At 40.9% G+C, this 27,208-nt stretch overlaps 1 protein-coding gene across 30 annotated transcripts in view; it reads right to left on the reverse strand.

Annotated features, from left to right (window-relative positions):
- Window positions 1-27,208, reverse strand: part of PKHD1 (PKHD1 ciliary IPT domain containing fibrocystin/polyductin) — a 268,857-nt gene that overhangs the window by 111,241 nt on the left and 130,408 nt on the right. For all 30 annotated transcript variants that reach the window (XR_015708033.1, XR_015708034.1, XR_015708037.1 and 27 more), the window contains 7 exons: window positions 24,122-24,234; window positions 22,666-22,765; window positions 20,354-20,488; window positions 17,071-17,206; window positions 15,086-15,332; window positions 2,938-3,115; window positions 2,232-2,427 (listed from right to left, as the gene is read on the reverse strand). Coding sequence is in view for 24 of the 30 variants with exons in the window: in XM_087773809.1 (XP_087629935.1) it covers window positions 2,232-2,427; window positions 2,938-3,115; window positions 15,086-15,332; window positions 17,071-17,206; window positions 20,354-20,488; window positions 22,666-22,765; window positions 24,122-24,234 (1,105 nt within the window). In the remaining 6 variants the exon portion in view is untranslated. The remainder of the gene's footprint in view (window positions 1-2,231; window positions 2,428-2,937; window positions 3,116-15,085; window positions 15,333-17,070; window positions 17,207-20,353; window positions 20,489-22,665; window positions 22,766-24,121; window positions 24,235-27,208) is intronic.

Below are 27,208 nucleotides of genomic sequence, written 5' to 3' on the forward strand. Positions count from 1 at the left end.
TAGACCTTTAAGCGTTGTCCCGTCTGGATAGGTGCGTGGACTGGTGGGTTTTTAAGGCCAGAAGGGACTATTGTGGCAGCCTTCTCTGACCTCCTATGGAGCATGAATCTCGCCTCATGAGGTTTCTAATAGCTTCTCATAGAGCTGGAGCATATTTATCTGAAAAGACGGCCAAGCATCATCTAAGGACCCTGAGTGATGGAAAGTCCACCACATGCCATGAGTCTGCTCTGATGGCTAATTATCCTCACTCTCTCAGCCTGCACAGCGGAGATTAGGAGAGAAATTAAATGGCACACCAGGGCTAGGAATCCGCTCGCTTTGTTTCAGACTTTTACCCTACCAATAGCATTAGATATTAGGTACCCGACACTGAATTATTGATCTCATTGTTATAAAAGTCCTTGCTGAAAATGTTCACAGCATGAATTATACACGCTAGGTGTTTTCATAAATTTCCCCTCATGTACTCTGGATGATTGTTTCTCTCTGTATTAAAATGAGAAACAATAACAAGCTCTTCATATAATAAAAATCAAGATGAAATGAAGGCAAGAGAAGGACAAGAAAGTATCTATGATGCATGAGTGACATATGCCAGCCAGATCACTTTGTCCCAGTCTTCCCAAGACGGTCATCTGCTTTATTTTCAACAGCACCAAGAGGCCAAGATATAGGTGTCATCTTCTGAGCTTTCTCATGCTGCCCTATTTATGAAAGGGCAATTCAGGATATGCCAACTGAAAAACAGTTGACTTTTATATTTGAAAGAACAAATTTACACTGTTAGTAAACTGAAATAATAAAAACATATTTCTTCTTTCAGTAGATACCTGGCATGATCTTGGGTGAGGCTTAGATTCAACAGCTAGTTTTATACTAGCCAATGTATATCTATACTATATCTAAACAGGGCCAGGACATGGAACTAAGAGCTGGACCCCAGTAATCTACATGGCTATATTGCTGCCTAAGTTCCTGGCACAGCTTTGGCCCGGACCAATGCACTCTCCCTGATGGTGACCATTACGGTTTGGGAGTTAGCACAGGACAGGAATCTTTCCTAATTTGAAGCCTGGGTGCACCCAGCCTGTTTTAAGAAATAAAATGTTAAGCTTTATGGACACAAGCTGTTCAATGCCAGTTGGCCACAGGACCAGAGGTGGATGCAGCAAGTATGACCCTCTGACTGAGGTTAAGGTATGGGCTTCCCCATTTCTCCTCAAATGTACACTGGATGATTTTCATTGCTGTCAGACTAAGCTCAGTGGATTGCCTGCCCTCATTCCAGCTGTGTTCTCCTCTCTCTCACTGTCCCAGTGATTGTTCTAGTTGCTCGTTCCTAAACAAATCCTACATGAGAAAGCCACTTGCATGTCACCTCATCAGTGCAAATCAAGAGAAATTCATTAAACCAAATGGATTAGATCACTGACAAAATTTTCTGTTACTGTGAAAATCAGCATCTTTATACTTTAGCTTCCCGGTATGACAGTCATGAAGGGTAAGCTATGCTTCTCAAAGGCATTGAAATGTTTTTGTGATTTGTGGTTCTGCTATTCTTAATAATGGTGACAATCATTACCTTGCCTTTTACATCTAGAACTTAGACCTTTATAAAATCATTTGCTTGAGAATGGGAATTGTGGAAAATGTCCCAAATTTAAAAGAATAAAAGAAAGCTGAATAAATATCAGTAAATATCTGAATTTCTTAAAAAAAAATTACCACTGCACTTCATGATCTAGTGTACAAAGCCAACATACTCAAATGTAAAGGTTTAATACATCTTTGAAAGTTTACAGTGATAGGAAAAATTCTTGCCCAGTAATCCTATTGCGTTCAGCGGGCTCAGCCTAGATAGATTGCACATGATTTATTAATGATACATGTGATATGGGACCAGCTGACAACAGAGATCATTAGTGGAATTTAATGCCTTTTCCTCTCCAAAACACCAATTCAAATTCAACTGATGTCACATCACCCACTATTTATGATACCCTCCTTTTGTTGATAGATCAGACATCAGATAGATCAGATAGAGATGGACCTGATGTGCATACATTTACCTATTTGATTGATCTTTTTGAAGGACCTCTCACTTATTGAAAGGAAGATGGCTTTGTGTCTAAGGCCTTATGTAGTCTGGGGGTTTAAATTAAAAAGACATCAGCTCTGTCACCATTCTTGAACAGAAAGGTACATTGCATCCCTCGTATTGCACTTACCCAAATAGGTTAACTTCCTCAGTCTGCTGTCAAGATACCAGTCACAGCTCCTATGATGTCTGTATGAAGGCAGCGATTGGAGCGGCTGTCCAGTCCTTGTCCCACAGGACACCACAACCTCAGGATGGGCAGGAAGATCCTTGTGTTCCACCAGCAAGTAATTCCCAGTTGTGAAGTTGCTAAATGTCACTGAATACTAGAAAAGAGGGAATCAAAATAAACATGCCTGTGTCTGTGATTAGAGATCCACAGAGTGCAGTATAAAGGGATAAAGAGGACAGTGGTCTTCACAGGCAACATCTTCTTTTGCAAAATGTGTATTAGAAACATAGAAGAGAGAAGTAAAATTAAGCAGGTGATGGTGAATGCAGACAAAATCAACTGCCCTCATCATCCTTAAAAGGTGCAGAGGAACAATGTCTTCTGAAAACCGTGCTTCAATATGTCTTAGGTACTACAAATTTTCTTGATTCCTAAGCACCACACTGAACTTTCATCTCAGATATCCAAAATCATCTTCCTGCTCCAAGTTACTACTGAGAGCTTCAGGGACTAGGTCATCATATCTAAGCCCTGTCTATAACTGTATAGAGATTTTCTCAGTGCACATAACACTTTTTTTCCTCTCTCAGCTTGCCCAGAAAGAGGAAAGCATGATTACCTCTTCCAAATATAATTTTGAAATTATAAAAAATTCCCGTGTTACCTGGAGCTGTTTGCTGACCAAAGGGTTGTCAAATGTCAACACATAAGTCTCTTTATCCAAGAGGAGAACCATCCAGCCGTACAGGTTTGATAAAGTATCAGGGACATAATTGACTGTGGTTGTCTTATTCCTACTGTCAGTCACAGTTAAATTATAGGGAATGTCTGGAGCCTCTTTTCTGGAGGAAAAAAATATAATCACATTTTTTCACTGAACTCTGTCATTTTGCAACCTTTACAGTTCTGTTTTTATTTGCATTACAGTAGTATACGCTGTCTCTCTCTCAGAATGTGACTTCATTTGTGTAGTTCTTTACAAATATGGTAAGAAATGATCTCTGCCTGAAGTGCTGTAAAAAGAGAAAGAGAGAGACAAAGGGTGGAGGAATAAAGGCACAGAGGAGCAAAGCTTGTGCCAAAGCAGAACAATGGCAACAGCCAGGGTACCAACTCCTACACTGTCAGAGTATTTCCCCATCCACCAGACTCATGAACCTCAGGTCCAACTTTTAGGATCTTCAAGAAATTTGATAGTTTTCTGATTACTCACTCACATTTCAGTGGTCAAAACTTTCATCGAGGCTGAAGGTGCAAAAATCCTGTGTAACTCAAAAAGCTGCTCTGCCCCCAGGTCAGCATGCAGTATGAAGCTGGGGCTGCTGCAGACATGAAAGCCTTCACAAAGTGGGTGAACTTTTAGTACAGAAGTTCTTCTGAGCATCCAAATGAGTACTCAAACCCCCTTTTCACTAGAACTTTGCACTTCTAATTTCTGTCCAATCTAGTCAGAGGAAAAAACCTCACTGAACAGATCAACAATAGTAATGAGAACATGAGTGGGCATAAACCCTTTAGATTTAAGGGCTCTGGAGACCTTTCTCTACTAAAAATAGCAAATAATGCAGTGAAGCTGGGATGGGTATAACCATCCAACTTGACTTCCTCTCCAGGGGTAGGCTCTGTCTTTTTCCTGCACATAGACTTTTTTCAAATTACGCTAAACTGATCTTGATTATTTGGGCATCTCTCCAGAATAAACTCTTATTGCTATGATTGCCAGTTTCCCCAGGATGGAAGACTCTGTAAGGTAAAGTCCAGAGATACAGAATACTCTGCTGTCAGGAACTGCTTTGTTGAAAGCAACAAACTACATGAAGGAAAAGATAAATCTGAAATGCAGCTAACCCTTCTGATGTTCAAACATTGAACATCCATTGTCTCTTCATGTCTGATTGATCAGGGACACCTGATCATAAGCCACTTCTTCAGAACAAAGATCTTACCTCTAGTGCTCAGCATCTTACATTCCTACAACAGCTCTTGAAACTGATGGAAACCATGGTTGAAACTATGCTCTGATTAGCTACGGTGTGTTACTGCTTCACATCTGGAATGAAAATGGGAAGGTCTCCTCTCCTAGAGTCAACAAGGAGCATGAAGCTCCTCCAGAGGATGTCAGATGTGAGGTGAGAGAAAATGTTCTCTGGAGCTGATGTTTCTCCATGACCTGAATGGATTTGGGTGACAAGACTTCCACATTAGAAATTGCATTTTGATATCAAAACTCAGGAAGAATAAATCCTAGCCTAAGAATCCCTTCCCTGTCCCCTTACTGCATACACATGCACAGACTGCCTAAGCTTTTCTGAGAATTTGATGCATCTCATTGCGGCACTTGTCTCTGTAGCAGCTGGCAGACATTATTCCCCACCCTGAGCGTGATCCCAGTCGGCTTGCAAAGGGATGGATGCAGGGTTGGCTGTGCCACTAAACATACAGGAGGAGCTCTGATTGAAGCATCCAAAATCCTAGCAAGAGTCTTACCTCGTCACTACCAGCATGTCCCATCCCTGGCCCTGCCAACACTAAGCTTGTAAGAAAATTGAGGTTGCAGCTGCACAAATGCAACTAACAAATTTTTTCCTGCTTCTTGCATTCTTCACATTATGCATGGGGAATTGTTAGGGATACACGTCCCAGGACTGCAGATCTCATTTGCAGCTGAAGAGAAGCGTTGCTGACTTGCCAAGGTACCCTAGGGCCATGATTCTGCCATAAAGATGAATGCAGCAAATTTATAAATGAATCAAGTGCTGCTGCAGGATCAAGGCAAGTTGGCAGTTTCACCTTTAGTCCACTTAGTCAGTTTTGGCATTTGAGCTGACACTAAACCTAGAAAAACCCCATCCTCTTTTAAGCATATCTAAAATGGTATTTCTAAATATTGCAGTATTACCCTACAACTAGACAGCTCAGCATATTACTCAACCCTCCAGACTGGGTATGGCTTACTCATGCAAGATAGACAGTGCTAAAACTCATGTCATACCGCAGTTTGCCTGTTTGTATTTGCAATTTTTCGTCGTTTTTCCCCTTGCTGCTTTGGAGACAATACGTAATTACAATAGCAGTCATCTTGGAGGAGGATTGCCTGCATATTTTTTTTTCTCTTTTAAAATCACTTTTGGTTTTCTTTGTTATTCTGGTGGCTGTCATTTTGGCAAAGTACTTTCTGGTTACCCAGAAACATTCAGCTGAGAAACAGCAGTGGGAAACAGGAGAAGTGTGAATCAACAAAGAATCACTCAACCAGAAGATATTGGCAGACCAATGAAACTGACTGGAAGGAGTTGATAAGGCTTAAACAGCTTTCGTACGACTAATAAACCTCCTCTTATAGGCATTAACTGGACCAGGATATTAGGCTGCTAATTAAGCAAGTAAATGACAACAAGCACATTATTGCCACAGTTATCAGCATCTGCACAGGTATTCAGGAAAATATTTCTAGTAGCAGAAGTACACCACACACAACATGGTGCAGCATTAAACTCCCGTACACATCAGAAATTGCCTTATTGAGTTACAAAGGTGCACAACACCACAGCAAGTGATGGAGACTCAGACCCATCGGCTGTGCAACATAAATCCACGTGTTTTTCTCGTTACTCATTTTACTCTTCATCACTGAAGTCTGATGAGACAGCCTGAATCTCTTTTCTCAGGGACTTCTACCTGGTACTTCCAAAAAGTTTTAAAGACAGAGAAGAAAGCCTGGAAGGGGCAATCCTGCTGGGATATAGGGAGGGATACACGTTACCCGATTGATCTGCCAGAAAGTTAGGTGGCAATTCCACACTAGCCATGTAGATTCACTGTTGAATTAAATGTGAATCCAACTCTGTTGGACACCAATCTTGACAAGAGGTTTATAAAGGCACCCCAAACAAATATCTGAAACTAGACAGCTAACTTCCAGATGGTTACAGTTAAGTGAAATACATCTTTCCCAGTGTGCCTAGTTATAACAGACAAGTCCTCTCTCCCTAGACTACAAAACCAGGATAGACTTTTGACTGCTTTGGACACTACAAACTTTCTTTTTCAGTTAAGTGTTCTCAGTCTTTGTGATAGAGACAGGGAGTCTTCACTGGAGAATCTTTGGTTTGAAAATGCCTTTTTTTAATGCTGGAAAGCCTTTCTGAGGAAGAATGCTTTGCATGGTTTCATACCATGATAGTCTGGATTCCCTGACCTTCACCTGGAAATTTGTTCATGACCCAGGAAGGAAAGGGAGCAAGAGATATCTTATGGCCTGTAATCTCCGCGGTTTTCTTGACCTGGAATGCTGCGTCCTTGCCTTTTACATACCTTGCTTAAGGTGTTACTACCCACAAACACATACCCTACTCCTGACAGAACACCAGCACATCAAAACCAAAATCTGGGGAACCTGAAAAAGTTTTCAGGTCTGCATGGAAGTTAGCTGGTATAAGACAACAATGAGCCTGATACTACATTCCCCTTGAAAGGATGTCAGTGTGCTTGTTTTTTTCACCTATATGCCAAACAGACACCAAAATGGAAGTACCCTACTAATGGAATTACCAGCCACAATTAGCACCATTTCCATTTGCCCTAAATAGCCAGCGATTTCACTGTGCCCTAAATAGCCACCAATCTACCTCTCCTTAATGTTAATGAAGCAGAGTACTGCGCACACACACGAGTATTTCTAATTCAGAGGATCCGAGGGAGCCTGCATGCATCATTAACATGGAGAGCTTCATTATCAGAGGAAAGAGCCTTCCCCTGAACTTCCCCTGGCTTTATTTGAAAGAAACTAGGAGGCAATGGTCTTAATGCAAAATTAACCCTCACTTTAAACTGCTGGAAGCCTTTACAAAGTGTAAGGTGAAAAAAAAGGATGACTCATTGAAAAGGCTGTATTTTTATATTGAAGCAGGTTTCAATTAAGGAGCAATTTGCTTTAGAAATATGGCAGGATTACTGGATAGGACTTTACAGTCAGCCACAATTTACCAATTGTGATTGTATAAACTGTTATGTAATTTAGCTCAAGTGCATTGTGCAGAACTGCTCAACATAGATGGGCCACAAAGGATTTGTTAAACTAATCAACAACATCAAGTAGAACAAATATTAACTCTCCTGTTTATGTTTACCATTAACTTACTTATCCTAAGGGTGCATATCTTTGTGTATGAATGCAGACACTGTGTTTAGCTCTAAATGTTTTCTGCTTGATACATTTGTGTAATAATCCATTATGATTATCCCTCTCCAAAACAGGAAACAATATACCATTGAACTTCAAATGGGACACCAAATGTTTATATCAACCGTCCAATTTATTGTTGGCCAAATGGAGGCTAATTCCAAATTATGACCATACCAAACACTTTACAGGTTTGATGCTGGGCTCTAAACAAGTTCATTTTATTTTAATTGCCAAGAATTAAGAATTTTCAGCTGTTTTAAGTAAATGTGTGTATCTTTATTGAGACACCAAGGACATGATTCAAATCTGCCTAATATTATGAACCCTTACCATCACTGAGTTTTTGCATACACAGGTCTTTTCAAAAATAACCAGATCTTTTTCCCTGATCCTGAGTAGCCACCATGCAATAGGCCTGCTGAATTTGAAGTAAAAGAAGAACTGAGATGATCTCCAAGTAGCAGAGAGGGTTATGACTGACAAGCTAAGATGGCTTTATTTAAAGTAGCTTTTGAGTTTGCTACCCCTGGCTTCCTAACTCCTCTCAGTTCTTAAATCAATTCCCCAGCTCCTATAGTATACAGGCTGATATTTTAAGGAAAACTAAAATCAGATACAAAGTCTGAGCTGGAAAGTAGCTAGTAAGCAAGCAGTTCAATCATGTCTGCAGTGTAAGCATAGCTAAGATCTGTGGAGGACCACTTTGTCACTCCCCTTATCCCATGTCAGGCAGAGCTCTAAAGCATCCAAAGCAGATCTGAAAATCTGGATGCAAGTACTCTGCGCATGGTGTTACTGCACCTCTGTTGCCCACTTGTGGTCCTTTACCAAGTCATACAATTTTAGGGCTAAAAATACATTGGTTATGGCAGTGAGCCCCAGCTAGCATACCTGGCTTGGATATATCCAGCCCTCAAGAGGCATCCTAACGGATTGTCAGGTTTTTCCTTGCAAGCAAAGAAAGTGTAGGGCTAGCAAATGCTGTCACTATGCTAACTATATCTCCCTGCACCCAGAAACATCCCATACAATGGTAAAGCTGAGGGGGTAGACCTGGGAAAACATCTTGTCTTGTATACTCATAAGCTTGTGCAGGATCTGGCTTTGCTGCCAATACCCCAGGCTGCAGGGTAAATGGAAAGGGGTCCTACACTGGGAATCAAATTTCTCTTGGCTGCTTTGGTGGGATGTCTCAGATGCCAGAAATATAGCACAGTGAGAGTTGAACCTCTGAAGTTTGGCTGATGTGTTGGTTAACTGAACAGTCAACAGTCAATGACTTAATATTTGCCTTCCATATTATGGCTGGGTTATAAGGTTGGCTTATGAGGCCAAGTGAGCATGTAAGCTGCCCCATGTGCGAATACAGTCATGTATACAGGGAGGATACACACAACCAGAGAGCAACTGAGCATGTACACGTTGAGAGAAGAAGTGTGATTTTAAGGGTGTTTCACAGCAGGTGGATGTTCATCTGAAGGCACCACAGTAAGTAAATATCAAAGGAAAAGCAAAACTAGAGTAACCATTTGAACTCTCTTCAAGACTCAAAGACACGGAGGTAGGGGGTATGCTATTCTTCTCACACTAACCCATCAGCAGCGGTTGGGTTTGCAGCAACTGAATGAATGCACTACAGGAGAGGATATTAGACCAGATTTAAGAATTAAGGCTATAAAGAAGAAAGTTAATCTTTTCCTCTGCAGCAGACTAAGAAGAGGGAAGCAATAAAAGGCTCAAACTACAAGACTGGTGCTGAGCGAGTGCCAGGTTTCTGCAGTGAGAAGGGGAAAGCAAATGAAAGGGAACAAGAGGCAAACTTCCTTCTGGTATGCGTAGCCGCAAAGTGTTTGGAGTCCCCTTTGCCGCAAGGTGCTGCCTGGCTGCCGATTATTCTAATGCTCTCCTCTTGTAAAAATTATGCATAATGTGAAGAAACTTTTAAAGTCACTTAATCATGTTACGACAATTTTTTAATGAAAATTTGTTTTAATATTAATAGAGACTCATATTTTCATGATAATATGGGTAGCGGTGGCATTTGGAGCAGCCGTATCTAGCCTGGAGCCATGCAGCGCTGTGCCATGGCATAAGCTGTTCTTCAGACTACTCAATAACTTTCTAACATATAAATTTATAAAGACTTTTATAAGCTTCAATTACATTTTTAAAAGACATAAAAACCCTCTTTAAAGTGTGCTTAAGTGACACATTAGTTTAACTTTCAACTGGACTTCATGAAGAAGGCTTTTGTTACAGCACTGCAAGCTTGGAAAAGGATTCTCAGTGCTCTGGAAGTTGTTGGGTGATGCCGTTCAGGACAGAGAGTCAAGAAATGCTCAAGACACTTGTTTTCTCTAAAAAAAGGGTTCCTAGGGTTTTTCTCTAACAAAATCCCCATTTTTTTCCAAACACACCTTTTTTTGGAGAAAAAAGTGCCAATATGCTACATGTACTCTGGTAAATTAAACAGCACAAAGATAAAGAGTCAATATCACTTGCATTCAATTGCCCACATTGTAATTGTTAAATAATTGAAATGGTCCCAGACATGCTTTGGCTTGTGCCAACAAGCACTATCCTGGACTGCTCCCAGGCAGGAGATCTTTCCTAAAAGGTAGCAGTGATGCAACTACCCTGATGTCTTGGAGGCTAAGCAGGTTAATACAGGTTAATGACATGGTCATGGCTAAGTCTTGCCAGTTGCCCTCAGGGTCAGGGAATGCACCTAAGGTTGCTGGGTTAGAGGTTCCCATACCAGGACTCCCTTCTTAAAATCCATGACTTGCCTCAGTCTTTAAGATTTTTGGAGCTGGAGTCCATCCCTGAAACTCAGGGGAAGCAAAAACCCATCACCTCAAGCCCTTCATGCTTTCTATTGAAGAACACAGAGAATGCACCACTCTAGGCCAAGAGAGAGCTACTGAGCACAGAAGATGAGACTGCTTTACTGCTATTGCCTGAAACCTCCTTGTACAGTGTGACTTCATGTCAAAATAAGGATGCTCTTGTGCTATCACTTTGGCCTGATGATGATCAGCAAGTGTGGGTTCAGTGCTTAAGGCTTGGGCTCAGAGGCTTGTAATCTTTATCAGCCCTGATTTTGATAGCACCTCTCTCTTACTGACTACAAGGACTTGCCACGAGTGGTAAGTACAGCTAGGAAGTAGCAAGTTGCAGATCTGGTCGTGTACTCCAGGGCCTGGTAGAGCACAACAGAAGGATTTCTTCCAGACCAATTTTTTAATTCTTCGTTCATCAGAAACTGAAGAAAGCCAAGCAACAGTACTTTATTTTTACTGAGATTAGATGAATCCAAGAGACTGCACTGTTAGGAAATTCTTCCTGTCACCGACCTACCTTTCTTCTCTCTGCTCAACCTCTGCCAATTGCACCTAGTCATGTTTTGTTGTATTAATCCTAAACTATTCCCTTTTTATTGTGAACACTTCAAATACCTCTGGACAAAATTCACCCTTTCTTTTTCTCCTCCCACCTCCTCATCCTCTGGTCATGCTGTGGATATTTTATTAATTGACTCTCATCCTTAATCCCCTCCAGCTCCTTTCATTCCCCACCCTGTTCCTCTACCAGGTCCATTTTGGAGTGCTGTCCATGTGACCGAAACCTCCCTGACTCACTGCTTTTACTTGGCTGCATGCTGACAGTCTTTCAGCTTAACATGATGGTGATTTGGCTGGTAGGAGCTACTCAAGAGAGAGGATCTGGAAGCAGCACAAGAGGATGTTCTCGGTCTCTTGGGTTAATCATCTGTTAAGTACATAGTCCTCGAGAAGACAGGCTAACAGCTGGGCTCTGCTACTTGGACTGCCAAGTATCTTTGATGTAAGTTGCCTCCCAGCTTGTGCAGATGAAGTATAAAGAAGGGAAAGAAAGATGACTTGCTTGAAAGAAAAGGTTGATTGAGAAGTTCCTGGTCATTGATAAGGCTAATCTAAAACCCTTAAGCAATTTACTGGGGAAGACAAAGTTTAGGTCAGGGCTCAAATTTTTCCAGAGTTCAATAGCAATAGTGCAGATGAACTCCTGTTTGTACTCACTCCTTAACCACCTTTTGATGCAAGGAGGATGAGGTGTATTGAATACAGTAACTATCACGAATTATTAACATTTACATTGTGACAGTATCCAAAAGGAATCAAATCAAACTACAGGCAATGTTGTGAGAAGCTCCATCCACCTGCACAACATCAACCTGGTAGTCCATATAATCAAGATAAACACAATTAGAAAGGGAATTGTTTTGCAAGACCTCATGGTTAACTGGTCCAGAAAGACATCTAGCACAGTTGTATTTTGTCTTCTACCCACTACCCTTTTTGTTATATCAGAATGATTTCCAACTCTGAATTTACTGCAGAGTTTTGTTTTCATTATGAGAAACAGTAATCACATGCAAAGCCTGTAGGTAGCTGAAAGTCTTATTGTTTTCCCCTTCAATGGAACATGTGATTTTTTTTTTTTCCTATTTGGGAATGGTTGAGGTTTTTTTCTTCCTTCTTTTAAAACATGAATTATAAGACAGATGTGAATTATTAACAACCCACTGATAGAACACTTCAAGATTTCTGTCTGTGTACTACTAACCTGAAACAGGAAAAAATGGATAACAGTTCAGGCTTGCACTTCAAAAAGAGAGTGAAACGTTGAGCAGGGCACTAGGAAGTGAAGATGTGCATGGGAAGAAAAGCAGAGTGGCGTTTAGATCACTAAAAGCCTTTTCCACTCCCTTTCTTTTTATTCCAGGAATTCACAAGTGTCCTCCCTGGGTAACAGAAGTGGTGGTAGCACTTGGCTGAGCAGTATTTCTCCACTGGATCCCTTTAGCTGCCAGTTGCTCAAAGGCAGGAACAAGTCCAGCTTGGGGAGGCATGTGCAACAGCAGACGTGAGCTGGGACAGCACTTGGGAGCTGTATGACCATCAAAGCTGATGGGAAGGACCTGGCTGTATCCCTGGACTGGGTTATTACAAAAGTGGGGCATGAGGCAGTGACAGCAGGAGGCTGAGCTCTCCAAAACCATTTTCTATCCCTCTAGAAATTAAAAAAAAAAAAAAAAAATCAAAAGTGGCATGCTATTGCAAACTTACAGTAGACATGATTTACTGGGAGTGTAAAGAGATACCAGCAAGGAGGACATGCACCCTACATCATAAGACGTGATTATATCCACACAGACAGACAGATCTTCTCCAACAAAACCATATCTCATCCACTCATAAAGTGTGTAAGCACTCAGACACAGACCTGTGGCTACAACTCTCCTGATAAGCTAACTGGTGCTGTGGTCTGCCCTCTGGCCTTGAGGCTAGCTGGCATGGCCTGGCCATATCCATACGATCAAATTCCTTCAGCCTCCAAAACAGCATGGAGACATCTAAACTGCCCTACTGGAAATGGTTCCTTGGGTTGTGCTGACCTCTAAATTGTACCCACAAGTTTCTTGGGCGTGGGATAGCTGTCCTGGGCTAAAATCATGCTTTGAAAATCATCACTCAGTTTAGGACTGAGACACCTAAAAGCCAACTGTTATTTAAATATACATCAGGTGACCATTACAGTCACTAACATCATAGTACAGTCAGTAGAAGCCCAAAGGGCAGTTCAGCTGACCAGCCCCTAAAAGATCAAAGAAACAGAGGCATCTAGTGCTGCTTAAAATGTCCCAAGCAATGAAAAACTTTGATGCGAGATGTTAGATCTGACACAGTGTCTCCAGGAGATCCTTGCCCTTCTGCCATGGAGTGACAAGGTGAGAGAAGGCATTTTAAGTGGCACTAGACATCTCTCCATGGGCAATCGAATCAAGGACGCAGGTTTCCATCAGCTGTGATTGGACACATTACCAGTGTCTACATGGTGACCACACATGTTCTCCAGGACATCTAAGTTTATATGTCTTCAACCCAATTTGAATTCACTCATATTGAATTTCTGGCTTACCCACCAAATCTTTCCAGTAATTTTTGATTGCTGAATAAGGTCTGAGAGCTACATCACAGATTTACTGTAGTCCCTTTCACCCTTAAAGTAATTTGTTTCATTTATGCTTTGGGTTCCTCTATCATGATTAAGACAATAAACAAATGGGTTTTCATTTCCATCTATAAACAGCGGTATTATCAAAGTGACCATTGAAATCATGTGAAAACTGATATCTTAACTTTGGAAAAGCAATTATCTCATTGCCAAAAAGGTTTTTCCACTCACAATAACAAAAGTTTATTCTTGAGTTTAGTATCTCCCTTCCACCATTGTCTTATCCCATCATGTTGATGGGAAACCATAACTGTATAGACTGAAACAGGTTGCTTAGGTTGTGAGTCTGGGTCAGTCTTAATAAGGTTTGATGATCTGAATTGACTAAATACACCTTGCAGTAAGCAAAGAACAGCAAAATGAAAGACCAGAAAGTCCTGATGAGGTGGGTAAGAAAGTCATGGCTCTAACAGAGTGGCAGAAACATATCTACTGGAAAGTTTTCTCTTAATTAAATACATCGTGAATTTATATCTTCTATACAATATGGCTGTTCATGGCATGAGAGCTGAACCCATGAAATCATAAAATGTTGAATCCAGTTTTAGTAGAAAACATAATACATGAATCTGATAGTATATGAATCTAACATAGCAATGAAATCAGATGGTCATGATTTTCTGCCTAAGACATGAAAAGCTACCCTGTTCATGACTGTTTATTCTTTGGGAGCATTTGGGAAAATCTCTCACAATGAGCATAAAAGGAAACATTCTTAGAATTTGACTTAAAATCTAATTAAATTCAAACTCTTTTTTTTTAAAACTGCATCATATTATCAACTGAGGGTGATGATATGGGTGATGATATTCTCTCATGATCTGGAAGTATTTTATAGGTCAGCATTCAGAAAACCTTGGCAAAGTTTGCAATTCACCCACTAAATCTCTGACTGTCTGGGGCTTGGCCATTGATCTCACTTTGCATATCAGTGCCCACCTTGAGCTGGATTCTTATTTCTACAAAGGCCAGTTTATATCCCCCTGGTAATTTGAAGAGTGACAAAATAGCAACAAATAGCAACACACCACAGTCTCCACTTAAAGACCCACTTAACACTGCCAGAATTGCTTCTGGACAGGAATCAAGACTATAAAAGGATACTAAGGTAAGAAAGATAAGCAGCTTGCTGAGAACATCAGAAAAAAATTGAACTCAGCCAGCTCATATATAAATTAGTAAATAAAATAAACCAAAGACTGCCCTCTGGCCTGGAGGCCAATTGGTATGCCGAATTCTCATAGCTGTCCATACAGCTAAGTTCTCCTCTCCAGAAACATGATGACTGCATCCAAATTGCCAGTTGGGAATGGTCCCTCTGCTATCTCTTAGACCATTCCTGAGCACTAGCAGGGCGAGAACAAGTAGCCAGAACAAAACCAGTGCCAGAGATCACATGGACAACAACACAGACTAAAGTATGCCAGTGCTCAGGCTTTTGACCTAGTTTAGGACCCAGCAGAGAGGCAGCAGTCTTGGGACTTTGTTCAGACCCAGCAGTTCTCTCAATATAAAACATAGCAAGCAATATCCATGCTGATTTTTCAGAAGTGGAATGGTTACTTACAAATGAAGAGACATACGGTGGAAAACAAGGTCGCTGCCACAAACACTGCCACCAGAAGCTTGACTGAAGTTGGCACTGGCTGTGCAAGATACTGCAAGGATATCTGTGGAAGGGAGGAGATGACTTCCTTTCTGCCCCGTGACAGAGCCGTCGAGATCCTCAAGGATGGCAGAGTGAGGAAAGGGGAAGGACACTTGGAAAGGTGAGTTGATGAAGGTCAAACGTTCAGCTCTCACTGTAAACCCACCTGGGGAGAACAAGCAGAATTTTAGAAACAGAGACTGATCTTTTCAAGTAATAGGCCTGAAAACATCTCTGGAGCAAAAGAGACTAGCTTCATTTCACCTTCGCTTTGGAAAAATGTCTGCTGAGTCAACAAGAAGGGGAGATTCAGGAAAATAAATTAATAAATAGAGATGGTTGTAGGAATTGTCATTGCCATGCTATCGCCAGGTCCAACCTGTCCAGCGCCCCGTTGTGACAGGACTTGTGGTTACAGACTCCTCCAATCCAGGTGCTGCTCCTGGCCCTACCAGCATCTCCTCAGTGACTCCAGACGTTTCTTCACAAGTCCCACTGCCAAGAGTTGCAGTCCCCAAAACAGTGATTTTATAGATCCTTTCTACCTTGTTTATAAGACAAATTCTTTGGAGATAAGGACTGTTTATATGTGTGTAAATATACTTGTGTGCATATGTACAGCACCTGGCAGAATAAAGGCTTGGCTGAAAAGTGTGGTTGAAGGATCTTTTCATTACTGTAGCACAGATAGCTACAAAAAGGAGGAATATTCATGTGGGCTAAAGCACAGGAAGTTTTTGAACACATTAATATTTCCAGAACTGTCAGAAAATCATTGCCCCATGGACCATAACAAGTCAGCTTTGGCATGAGTGTTCATGCACCACGTCATTGATTAGTATTTGACTATTCTATTCTCAGTTGCAGCCTCTCTGAGTCAGATTTTACTATTCCTCATGTCCTTCGAGCTCACCTCCTGAAATCTTTTTCTCTGTTATGTTATTGCAGGGCAGTATTCATTTATATATAAATATATTTAAGAGGTAATTGCAGCTGGAACATTCTTCAAACAGCCTCTGGGTACCTCTTCAAAGCTCAAAAGGATGCTTAGTTTACATGTTATCTTAGGCAAATTCACCTAAGGTTTAGGCTGGCCTGAGGTAGGAGATTGGTGAAATTCTGTGAGGTTGTGTCATAGCTATTAAAGAAGTCATCGCTCTTGAAATTTTACCTCCCAAAATGAAGAAGCAGAAACAAGTCAGTGTATAAAAACCTCTTCCACTGAGAAAAGAAAATCAGTGCAAAAATAAGGTTACCTTTGTCTTAAAAATATGTGCGATATGTGGCTTCAACTAAGTGATGAAGCTATTTCCAAGGGAGATTGGAGAGAACCTGCAACCACTGCCCATACAGAGCAGAGCAGCTAAAGGATCTGGTTCAGCCCACCAGTAAAGTCAACAAAATGCACACACTAAAGAGAGTGACTATTGTTGAGGACTGGTTGGTATGCATATCTCTACAATCCCAGCTCAGGGATTTTCTCAGTTCATCTGAGCTGCACACTAAGCACAGCATTTATCTTGCATCTACATATCATCATCTCATGCCCCACCTCCCTGTGGATGGGGAAGAGTTATTACCCATCTGTCCCAGTGGGGGAAGTGAAACATAGAGAGTGACACTTCTGCAAACTATTAATACAGTGAAACCTAAGGAGAGCAGCTATGCAAATACCTCAAAACCTAGCTCCTGATAATTCACCTATAGCAAACATAGTGACAAGATTACAGAAGCAAAACTGGTCGAGTACTCTTCAACATTACATGGTGCTTTTTGTGGGATTCAGCTGAAATACCTATCAATGGCTGTCCGTGGAAACTATGAACTTGTAAACATCTGAATTTGAAATGGGAGGAAGCCAGGGACTGTGGAAACCCTGCTAAATAAGTGTAAATCAGACTCACCCTGCCCTTGGTAACAGCCAGAACAAGTCCTTATCGCTGTGCAAGTGTTGGCATCAAAGTTCCTGAAAGCTGTGTTGGAGATGAATAGCTGGTATCTTTTGGGAGTTTTTAGTCCTGCTGACGTACAGGTCCTATCCTGCAATGAAGAAATGAAGAGCGGTGGGAAACATGTCACCATGTGAATCTCCAAATCTAACGAGTCCAGCATGCAGCAGCTGGGACACAAGGCTGTGATTGCACTCAAGCCCATGGTTGTGAGGCAACGTACGCGGTTTGAAGGACAGATCTAAGCTATTTGCAAATTCTGACAAGTAACATCTGTTTAATTCACCGTTTTCAGTATGTGATACTATTCCATTCAGGGCAGTGACTGCCTTGTTTGCTTTATTGGGGTTGTTGGGTAGTAAAGCTGGACATTTGAAGGAAAAGGAAATTGCACATTCCTTGGGAAGAAAGAATCCACCTGGAAGGCACAGTGAGCAGATTTGTTTATAGTCCCTTTTACTTTACCTTCTCTTGTCCAGCAGGCAGGAAATTTCCCTACTCTACAAACCTAATCATTCTAATTTCTGTTCTAAGAAATACCTGACTGCTGCGATTCAAAGCCTGTTTGTGTGATTGGGGATGGGGGGAAACCTTTAAGCTAGGCTCTCTTCAAAGGTCTAGTTGACTTCAGGTCCGTCAGAGCAACAAAAAGTGGAAAGGAAGAGCAAAACCCACAAATGATGGGAAACACAATGGACAAACTAGATTTTGTGGTGATTGTAGGCCAATTTATCTTGGAGTCAGGCTGGGAAGAAGGTTGTACTCAGAGCTAGTGGGTAGCCTGGAGGAGAAAAGGCTGACAGGATTGTGTGATACTGTTTCTGAGACCTATAAACACTTTTGTAGAACGCTCAAAAGCCACAGTAGAGAATCACTCAAGAAATCCACCCTCTGTGAAAACATCCTCTTTAATTGAAAATGTAGAATGAAATGGACTTTTATAAAGACATTATTACTTCAAAGAGATGGTGCTATCTTCGGTCTCATTAAGAGAGAGTAGCTCCATCACCTTTTTTACTCTGAGGCCAATACATCTGGGGTGATGGTCCTGGTCCTTGGGCCGTCTTCTTCCAAGTCACTGCTAAGCAGAAATCCCTGGCTTCTGGTAACAAATCAGTCAGAAAGGCTTTATTGGTTTTTTGCTTACACTTGCCTGTTCTTCCATCCCACCTGCCTTTCTATTTTTTTTTTTTTAGTTAATTTATTTTATTTAAATAAATAGCAAATAGAAGTGTGTGAGTTGGTAATTTTTTCCTAGTATGTGTCACCTGTCTCAAACCTCCTCCTTTTTCAGGAAGAAATGGTTCTGCTCAAATGCCTGCACAAGGACAATAAGTTGCTTTATGAAAGCATGGAAGAGGCTTGCTGAATGTCTAGGAAGCTAACAAAAGTCTTTCCCTTGGCTTTTACGGGCCCTGGATTTAGCCCTGCCACTAACATTTTAATTGATCAAAGCCCCAATTTTTAAATGCCCTGATATTTCCAGAAAACAATCCTGTTTTAAAGTACTTCTTTCAAAAACGGGAAGGGTTAGCAGAGAGGAATATCCAAGGTTCCCATTAAATTAATGTCATAAAGTTTTAATTGATATTAAAGAGACATCATTATTAAAGGGAGAATTACATAAATTAAGATGTAAATTATGACAAGGAGGCTCTTATCATGAGATAATCAAAGATAATCACCCCCCTGGGGTACTGCAAGAAACAAGGCACAGCTGAGCGCCTCTAAATCTCTGAACAAGTACAACATAGGATTCCTTCCTTCCATGGATCCTGCAAAGTAAAAACAAAGACATCCACCCTTTGGTGTCTGAGAGAAATTTATTGCATCGTTGGGACACTGCAAGGTTGGACTGGCGAAGCCAGGATTTTATCTGAGCTACATGCTTTCAATAGACCTACTACAGAGGTTTCTTTCTGTGAGCTTCTAAAGAAAACTCATTTAAAACGCTTTTTCTGCCAGTCAGAGGGAAAATTAATTTCATAAACAACAATAGAAAAGTGAGCAGGGCAAAAAAGGCCTCAAAATCATGAACAAGCAGCTGTGGCCAGTTGTAACTAAAATTCCATTGTTATCCATGTTTTTAATCTGTTAACAACGTGGTCGCACTCAAAGGACTTTGTCCAGCTGTCTAAAAAATAATGGAAAAAGATCATATTTACTGCATAAATAAAATGTTACATTTTGACAGCATTTCTCATTCTCAAGTAAAGAAGTAGCACTCTATGTTCCAGGTGCACCAATGATGCTATGAGAGAGCAGAGGAAATCAAAGTGATAACTAGGATAGAAATCAAATCTGTTGCTCCCCCTCATTATTCTCAAATCACTAAACTAAACCCAGTTGTGTATGGTTAAATGGTGTCTGTTTATTACAGCAAAAGGTGTATAGGAATTTATGTTAGAAAAACTTGTTTAAATAGAAATTATGATTTCTCTCAAAAATTCAGGTTCTGTGAAATTCCAAGGTTTCTCTGAGACCATGTCAATCTTGGAAAAAAACACAAATAGGGAAAAAAATAACACTTATCTTACTAAAATCCTGCAGCTCATAAGCTGAACAGAAGTGTGATTTTGTTTTTACTTTTGAATGCTGTTATATAAAGAATATATATGAATATGCACTATAATATAAAATCTTTTAATAGTTCCAAATTCAAATAGAAAAACCAGAGTCCTTGTTTCAAATTTGTTTAAAAAAAATCTTTAAAACTTCCATACTGAAATAAAAAGACATTTGGAAAAAACACTGAATTTTCCTGCAGAATGCAGTCTCCAGTTTCTCAACAGCTGATGTTTATTCAGCTCTACCATGAGCTGGTATGAATGGAGCACCTGAAAAATGATGCAGGATCCAGCTGATCAAGTGCTATTTCTCTTCTGCTGCTGGCAGCAGAAGCAACAAAATCCTTGGTTCCAGCAGGTTGGAAGAGCACTACTGATGCTCCAAGTTTCTTCATCACTAAATCAATGTCCCTTGCAGGTGCTGCTGCTGAAGGCATCATCTTTCCAAGGAGTGGAAGAGAGCTAAGCAAACAAATTGGTGCCCAAACCTCACTCTGAAGCCTGGGCCTAAGTATTTATCTTGACATTCAATCTATTTAAAATCCAAGCTTTACCCAAGCTGCCATGGAGCAGGGGCTGTTCTTCAGGTTGCTTTGTTATTTCTTCAAATTCCTGTTTGAAGGGTTGCTGTGCAACTCAATAGACATTGAAATAATTCCTGTAGTGTTTACCTTTTGCCCAATGTGTCCAATTAAAATGCTATCAGCTACAGAAGTGTTTCCCAGGCTTTCTACGATGTCAATGCCAAAGTCTTTGCAAGCATAAATCCAGAAATGTTGAAGTTCAAGGTTGCGGCTACTGAAAATCTATATAAAAGCATAATATAGGAATAATAAGTAAAAAAGAAAAGGTTGTGATTTATAACTCTGCTTTATTTACAATACAATAGAGAGGGGAAGTGCAAAAACACATAAAAGTGCTGAATTTGCATTTAGTATTTGAGCATCTCCCCTTAATTTCTTATTTCTGCTTTTAATTAATAATACAAAAATCTTTACATTCTGCCAACTTATTTTCATGTTAAAAGAAAAAAGAACTGTATGAAAGAAAATCAGAACTGAGAATCAGTAATAGACAGGGTAAAAGTGCTTTAAATATTTTGGGGTTTACCACTGGAAAGAATAGCTGTATAAAGAAGTTAATGTTTATAGCAGAAAGATGCCGTGAAAATAATCAGAGGTATTGCTTACAGTCACCTGACAGCAAGAATATTGTTCCCAGAGGGAGCCCATGGAAAGAAGCAGAATAAACTTAGTTATTCATGTATGCTAGGTCAGTAACACACAAAGAAATTACAAATTAGGCAGGGAAAACCACAAAAACAAAACTGCGAAACCTCCTTTTCTTTTATTTCTTTTCATACGAATAAGCTTTTCCAGAAAGAGAATGCGCCAGTCTGAAAAAACACACTGAAAACTGGACACCTTCAAAGGAAGAGCCATAGGATGGGTTAGACTAGAAAACATACCTTACAGAGAAACACATATGATCTGTTCGGGTCATCAGACAAGGAGTTAGGAGGATCACAGCCTCTAAGCACCGGTATGGGAAGAAAGTATCAGATAATAAAGGGTGGTGTGGGTTTTTTAATCAGATTAAGTAATAGTGAGCTACAATAGCTGGAAAGTGAAGCTAGACAACTTCAAACAAAAAAAAGTGCACATTTTTAACAAGGATAAAAACATTCCCATGGAAACCATTAACTCTATGAAGGTAACAGATCCTCTACCAACTGCAATCTTTATGAATAGCTCAGAACCACCAGAAGGATTTTTTTGGCTGCATGATCTAGTGGAAGGTGTCCCTGCCCATGGCGGGGGGGGTGGAACCAGATGATCTTTAACGTCCTTTCCAACCCAAACCATTCTATGATTCTATGACTATAGTGGCAGACAGATGTTAGATGATTACAGAAAACATCAGCTGTTGATGAGAGTAGCACTGATTCTGCACTGAAGCAGTAAGAAGAGCTCACACAAATTGTGTTTCTGGCTTTATCACCAAAATAGGAGCCTCCAGCTGAGGAACATGGACATACAGGTACAAGGGGCTGGACAGGCTGGATCGATGGGCCGAGTCCAACTATATAAGGTTCAACAAGGCTAAGTGCTGGGTCCTGCACTTCGGTCACAACAACCCCATGCAATGCTACAGGCTTGGGGAGGAGTGGCTGGAGAGCTGCCTGGCGGAAAAGGACCTGGGGGTGTTGGTTGACAGCTGGCTTAATATGAGCCAGCAGTGTGCTCAGGTGGCCAAGAAGGCCGATGGCATCCTGGCTTGCATGAGGAATAGTGTGGCCAGCAGGACTAGGGCAGGGATCGTCCCCCTGTACTCGTCATTGGTGAGGCCGCACCTCGAGTACTGTGTTCAGTTTTGGGCCCCTCACTACAAGAAGGACATCGAGGTGCTGGAGTGTGTCCAAAGAAGAGCAATGAAGCTGGTGAAGGGTCTAGAGTACATGTCTTATGAGGAGCGGCTGAGGGAGCTGGGGTTGTTTATCCGGGAGAGAAGGAGGCTCGAGAGAGACCTTATCGCTCTCTACAACTACCTACAAGGAGGTTTTAGTGAGGTGGGCATTGGTCTCTTCTCCCAGGTAGCAAGCAACAAGACAAGAGGAAATTGTCTCAAGTTGCGCCAGGGGAGATTCAGAATAGATATTAGGAAAAATTTCTTCATGGAGAGAGTGGTTAGGCATTGGAATGGACTGCCCAGGGAAGTGGTGCAATCACAGTCCCTGGAAGTATTCAAAAAACGTGTGGATGTGGTCCTTAGCCCACGGTTTAGAGGTGGACCAGGCAGTTAGGTTAACAGTTGGACTCGAAGATCTCAGAGGTCCTTTCCAACCTTAATGATTCTATGATTCTATGATAAGAACTTTACCATAACTGTGGCCTATTTGCAGCTTTAAAAGATGAAGTCAATGTAGAGGTGATATACTTGTAAAGATCCTGAGCATCACAGGGGACAGTCAGGACAAACATACCTGTGCTCCACCTTGGCTGCTCCAAGCTGTGAAGTTGATGAACTGAACAGGTCTGTTTGGGCTGTCTGGCAAATACTCTGGGTACACCAGCAACCCATACCTGTTTAGGAAAGAACACAAAGGAACCTGTTTCTTTACAGTGCCTGTATTCATGAGTAGATTTTCCTATTCATCATTTTGATATCTAAAATCTTACTTCTATAGCAGTTCTCTGCATGAGACACTATCATTTAATCCAAAATCAAAAACTGGTGGATGGCAATATTTATTTTAGGCATCTGATCATGCCAGAAGAACATACTTAAAATTTCTTTTCAAGTATTTTCAGAATTAGCCACGTCAGGGCTAACAACCACTGTGCAGTACCACTGACAGGTGCTCGCTGCAAAACACCCCCACCATGCCCATGAGCTTTCAACCATCATCACCTTCAGATAAGCCTGACATGAATCCGGACAGATAAGGCTTTTCTATATCTTGGATTCAGCCAACTTGGAGTACATTCCAAATGCACATATTCCTGAATGCAACTCTTGGTTTGACCTTCTCAGAGATTTTAAATCCAGATTAATATCCAGATTTCCTTAAAATTCAGGTGACTCTGTCCACTGACTTTTAGTACAATGTCATTTTTTATTATCGTTTCTGTTTTAGGGAAGTACAGGCAAAAGCTCTAGTGAATAGCCATTCTTGGATGCTAAAGGAACAACAGGTATTTGTAATGTCTGACATACATACAGCACCTTTTATCCCATTGGACTTCAATGTGATTAGTCTCTTCAATCTACTTAGTCAGAGGCCAAATTCTAATAGTTGAGTGTTCATGCTGCTATGATATAGAGCATCTGGAGGTAAGAAATGCCACTCCAGGTTGTGTAAGCCAGTGTCAAGTCTCTAATGGTGGCCTGTAGGAGATGTTAAAGGAGGAGCATAAGAAAGAAATTGTGTATCTGTTCTCCTGCGTGCCACCCTCTTCTGCTCAAAATGTCTGGTATACTTAAAAATGAGCTTTCAGTTCAACACATGAGCACACGCTTCAGTGCTTTGCTGTTAAATGGTTGATGAAGAAATGTGTTAAATGTGGCACCTTAAGCTACATCAGGATCATTTAAACAAGGGGGTAAAGCGGAGAAGCTTGTTAACAGCACTGGGAAATTCTGCAAGTTAACAAATTGGGCTTGTGAATGGAGAAGGAATGACCTCCGTTTTGAAACTACTAAGGAAACCATTCACAATCAGGACCTGAAAAACAGCCCCAACCACATTGTTGTCAAACACTGATTCTGCTCTGCTGTGGAGAACTCTGCTTACAAGAGAGGAAGTCCTAAAAGGGTGCAAAATTGGAAAAAAAATATCCTGAAAGACGGGGCAAAACATTTTCTGCTCACCACTGCAACTGTAGTTAGCACTACCATCCACTGAAGGAAAATCTCTTTAACCAAAAATCCCCAAGTACCTTGTGCAAGAATGAGCTACATTCTCACTGAAGGACAGGAGAGGCATTTTGGATGGTCCCTCAGGGAAGAGATGAAAGAAGTAGCCATACCCAGCAGCACACACTGTGTTACCCTGCAGAGAAGCATATATGACTGTGAAAAAAGATTGCTGCAGATTTCTGGAAATTAAAATAAACTTAAGAAAAACCCAAATTAAAATCCCAACTGAGGTCCATTCAAATTCTGGTAAGTCTGGCTGGTAGAAGCTGGTACCTTATTTCTACATCCTCAATCTTGTCCTGTTTTTCCTCTGTCCTTGGGCCAGTCTTAAAAAACCCCGTTCTCAAGCCAGGCAATAAGGGTTGTCCAAGCAATAGAAACAAATGACAGAAAAATGGTATTGCCATAATTCTTTAAGTCAGTAAGAAAAGTGTGTGGAAATCTTACTCCTATAAAATCCTTTCTAAGTAGGAAGGCAAAGTCGTGAAAGAAAGGTAAATCACAAACTATTCAGTTTATTGATTTAGTTCTCAATCTGTATCTTTCTCATATATCCCAAAGCAAATACAGCAAAAGGAAACAACATTGGCATGAAAAAGTGAGACCCCATGAAAGTCAAGAGAAGAGAGAGAACTACATCTTCAGGATATGTCAGTGGATGAACAACTAAGCTTGTTCGGACCTATGGTAAATTACTTGTTTTGGATTCTTTTTAACAGGATAAGTGAATAGCCATGGGAAGATGTGCTGGAAGTTATTGTCACTTAATATCTCTTAATGAAGAAATTCTGAGTTGCATTCTTTGTATTATTGCAAGAGGTGAAAAATAAGTGAACGTAAGGTTTCCCTGGTCTTAAATGAGGAGTTTGGTACTTACAGAGTCTGTAGCAAGTGGGTTATGTGGGTTATATACAATGGGTTAGGAGCTTTTCTACTCTAGGGAAAAAGCCTGCTCTTACCTGCTTCATTTGGACTGCAGCCAAACCTAGATGGTTTTGGATGGTGTCCATACAGTCATGTTTTCGTATGCATGTCTGAGCATGATCCCTCTCACCTATCTTAGATGTGTAAAAATTTGATGCTGAAGTCCAGGCTGGTAAACCTAGGCTCCCTTTTCAGGAAAAAATAAGGCATGGGCATGTCCAGAGGGCAATTCTTCTGGTCTGTCCTTGGATAAGCTTAATTGTTCTCTGGAGGTACCTAGTTCTCTAAGGGGAGTTTAAGATGAGCTTTCTTGCAGCTATAAGAAGGGCTTGTTCTCTATGATCGAGACTGACACCCACCACTACCATGCATAGGTCACAGGACAGTGTTAAAACACTAATGACTTTTTGGTCCCTGATGGTCCAAATCAAAGCTGAGCCTGGTGACCTAGAGGTCAAAGCCACCATACACCAATTACTTTCTTCTGACCCACCCAAGCGTGTTCCCTGCAGTTGTGATCTCTGACATCTATCAAGCAACAAAGTAGTATCAATACCCAAAGCACTGCTTTCTCTATCCCCTGGTAAAACTGCTGCCTTTTCTGAAAGTGCAGCCACAGACCCTTTTTCTTTAACAAAATACTTCTGCAGTCCAGTCACATTATTTCCAGAACCTTTTACTTGCGACTTCAATCGTGCGTTCTACAGATGATTCATAAGGAAAAAACCTGCATATTTATTCAGCCAGCTAGTGGCTGGAGGGCAGGGGTTTTAGGCAAGCAGGGAATTTTGTGTGGAAATCAATTCTTTGTGGAAGTCAGTATATTACGAATGTCCATGCAACCAAAATTCCAGAGAGAAATTACCTCCCTAAGCATGCCAAATACCTGGAGGTATGCATCGCAAGTCAGTAAAATAAGGTGGTTGACGTTTTAAGTGTCTCTTAACCGTACAACACTGCTAATGTAAATATTTCATGAATTTCTTTTAGACAGCCAGGGCTCAAACTGTTGACCTTAAAGATGACATTAAAGCTCTGGAGAGTGTGCCCAGCACCACTCCCCCAGTTCAGAACCTGGCAGGATGCAAGGAGTACCCCCAATGGGCTCGCTTCAACATGCGCTCACCTTGCAGAAGATTTTAGAGAAGATCTCAGCAGGGGTGAAATGGTGAGAAACAATTGATGCCAAACAGCAGATGCAGCCTCACCTCTTTGGTACTATGGAGAATGGCTAGGTTGGGTGATACTGGGAAACAAATTCATTTCGCAACAGCGTGACCATCAGTCACTCCTCTGACATGGAAACACAGGCTGATCTCCGCCCTGCTCATTCACTTAAGCTGTTTCCCAGTCCTCAATGCCATGGCAAGAAAGGAATGGGAGGATGCTTCTTGAATTTCTTAAACCCAGTCTGTATGTTGTTATGCATAAGCACCGCATGCTGGTTCTGGGATTTAAGGGCATTGAATGTTTATGAAGAGGAAGTTACTACAAAAGGTCCAAGACCCACTAGGGCAAGAGAACCAAGAAAAGAAGATAAAAAACTCCATATTTTTTTTCCTGCACACAAAAATAAAACTAGGGACATAAGGTATGCAGTTCAGTGACAAAAGAGCCAATAACAAAGACAACCATCTTCAGTTCCTCATGCTGAGAGCATTTAAAAGGCAAGAAACCAACCTGCTAATGAAATTGTCCTATGACATTAGAAAGTGATAACCAGGGCTTCCATACTTTATTTAAAAAAAAATATACTAACTTTTTAGTAATCATTTTTCATGTATACTGTATGAGTATAAAATTTTATCTAACACCCTGTAATTCACAAATGTACTTAAGAGCTTAAGTCAAATGGAAACCAGTGGGAATTGGTTGTCCAAATGTCTTTGTAGGCTCAGGTTTGAGTGACTGCTGTGTCCCAATTTCAACACCATTTAGGAGACCACTGATTTTCAAGGAAATTTAAGCTCTTCAGTCACCAATGCAAATTTAGGCTCCCAAGTAAATTGAGTAGTTATGAAAATATTATTGCAGGAGTCACTGTGGAAAGCTTAACCCATGCAACACAGTATGGACCGAGAGCTCTCTGTCTACCTTAGCTGTAATCCTTGCCCTAGAGATTGCAGCCTGTAAGTTTAAAACTTGTAATTGAAAGATGGCAATCTGAAAACAAAAACAAACAA

The sequence above is a fragment of the Nipponia nippon genome, unplaced genomic scaffold (genome assembly GCF_047370975.1).
Source record: "Nipponia nippon isolate SJK-2023a ecotype South Korea unplaced genomic scaffold, ASM4737097v1 scaffold_4, whole genome shotgun sequence".
NCBI lineage: Eukaryota > Metazoa > Chordata > Aves > Pelecaniformes > Threskiornithidae > Nipponia > Nipponia nippon.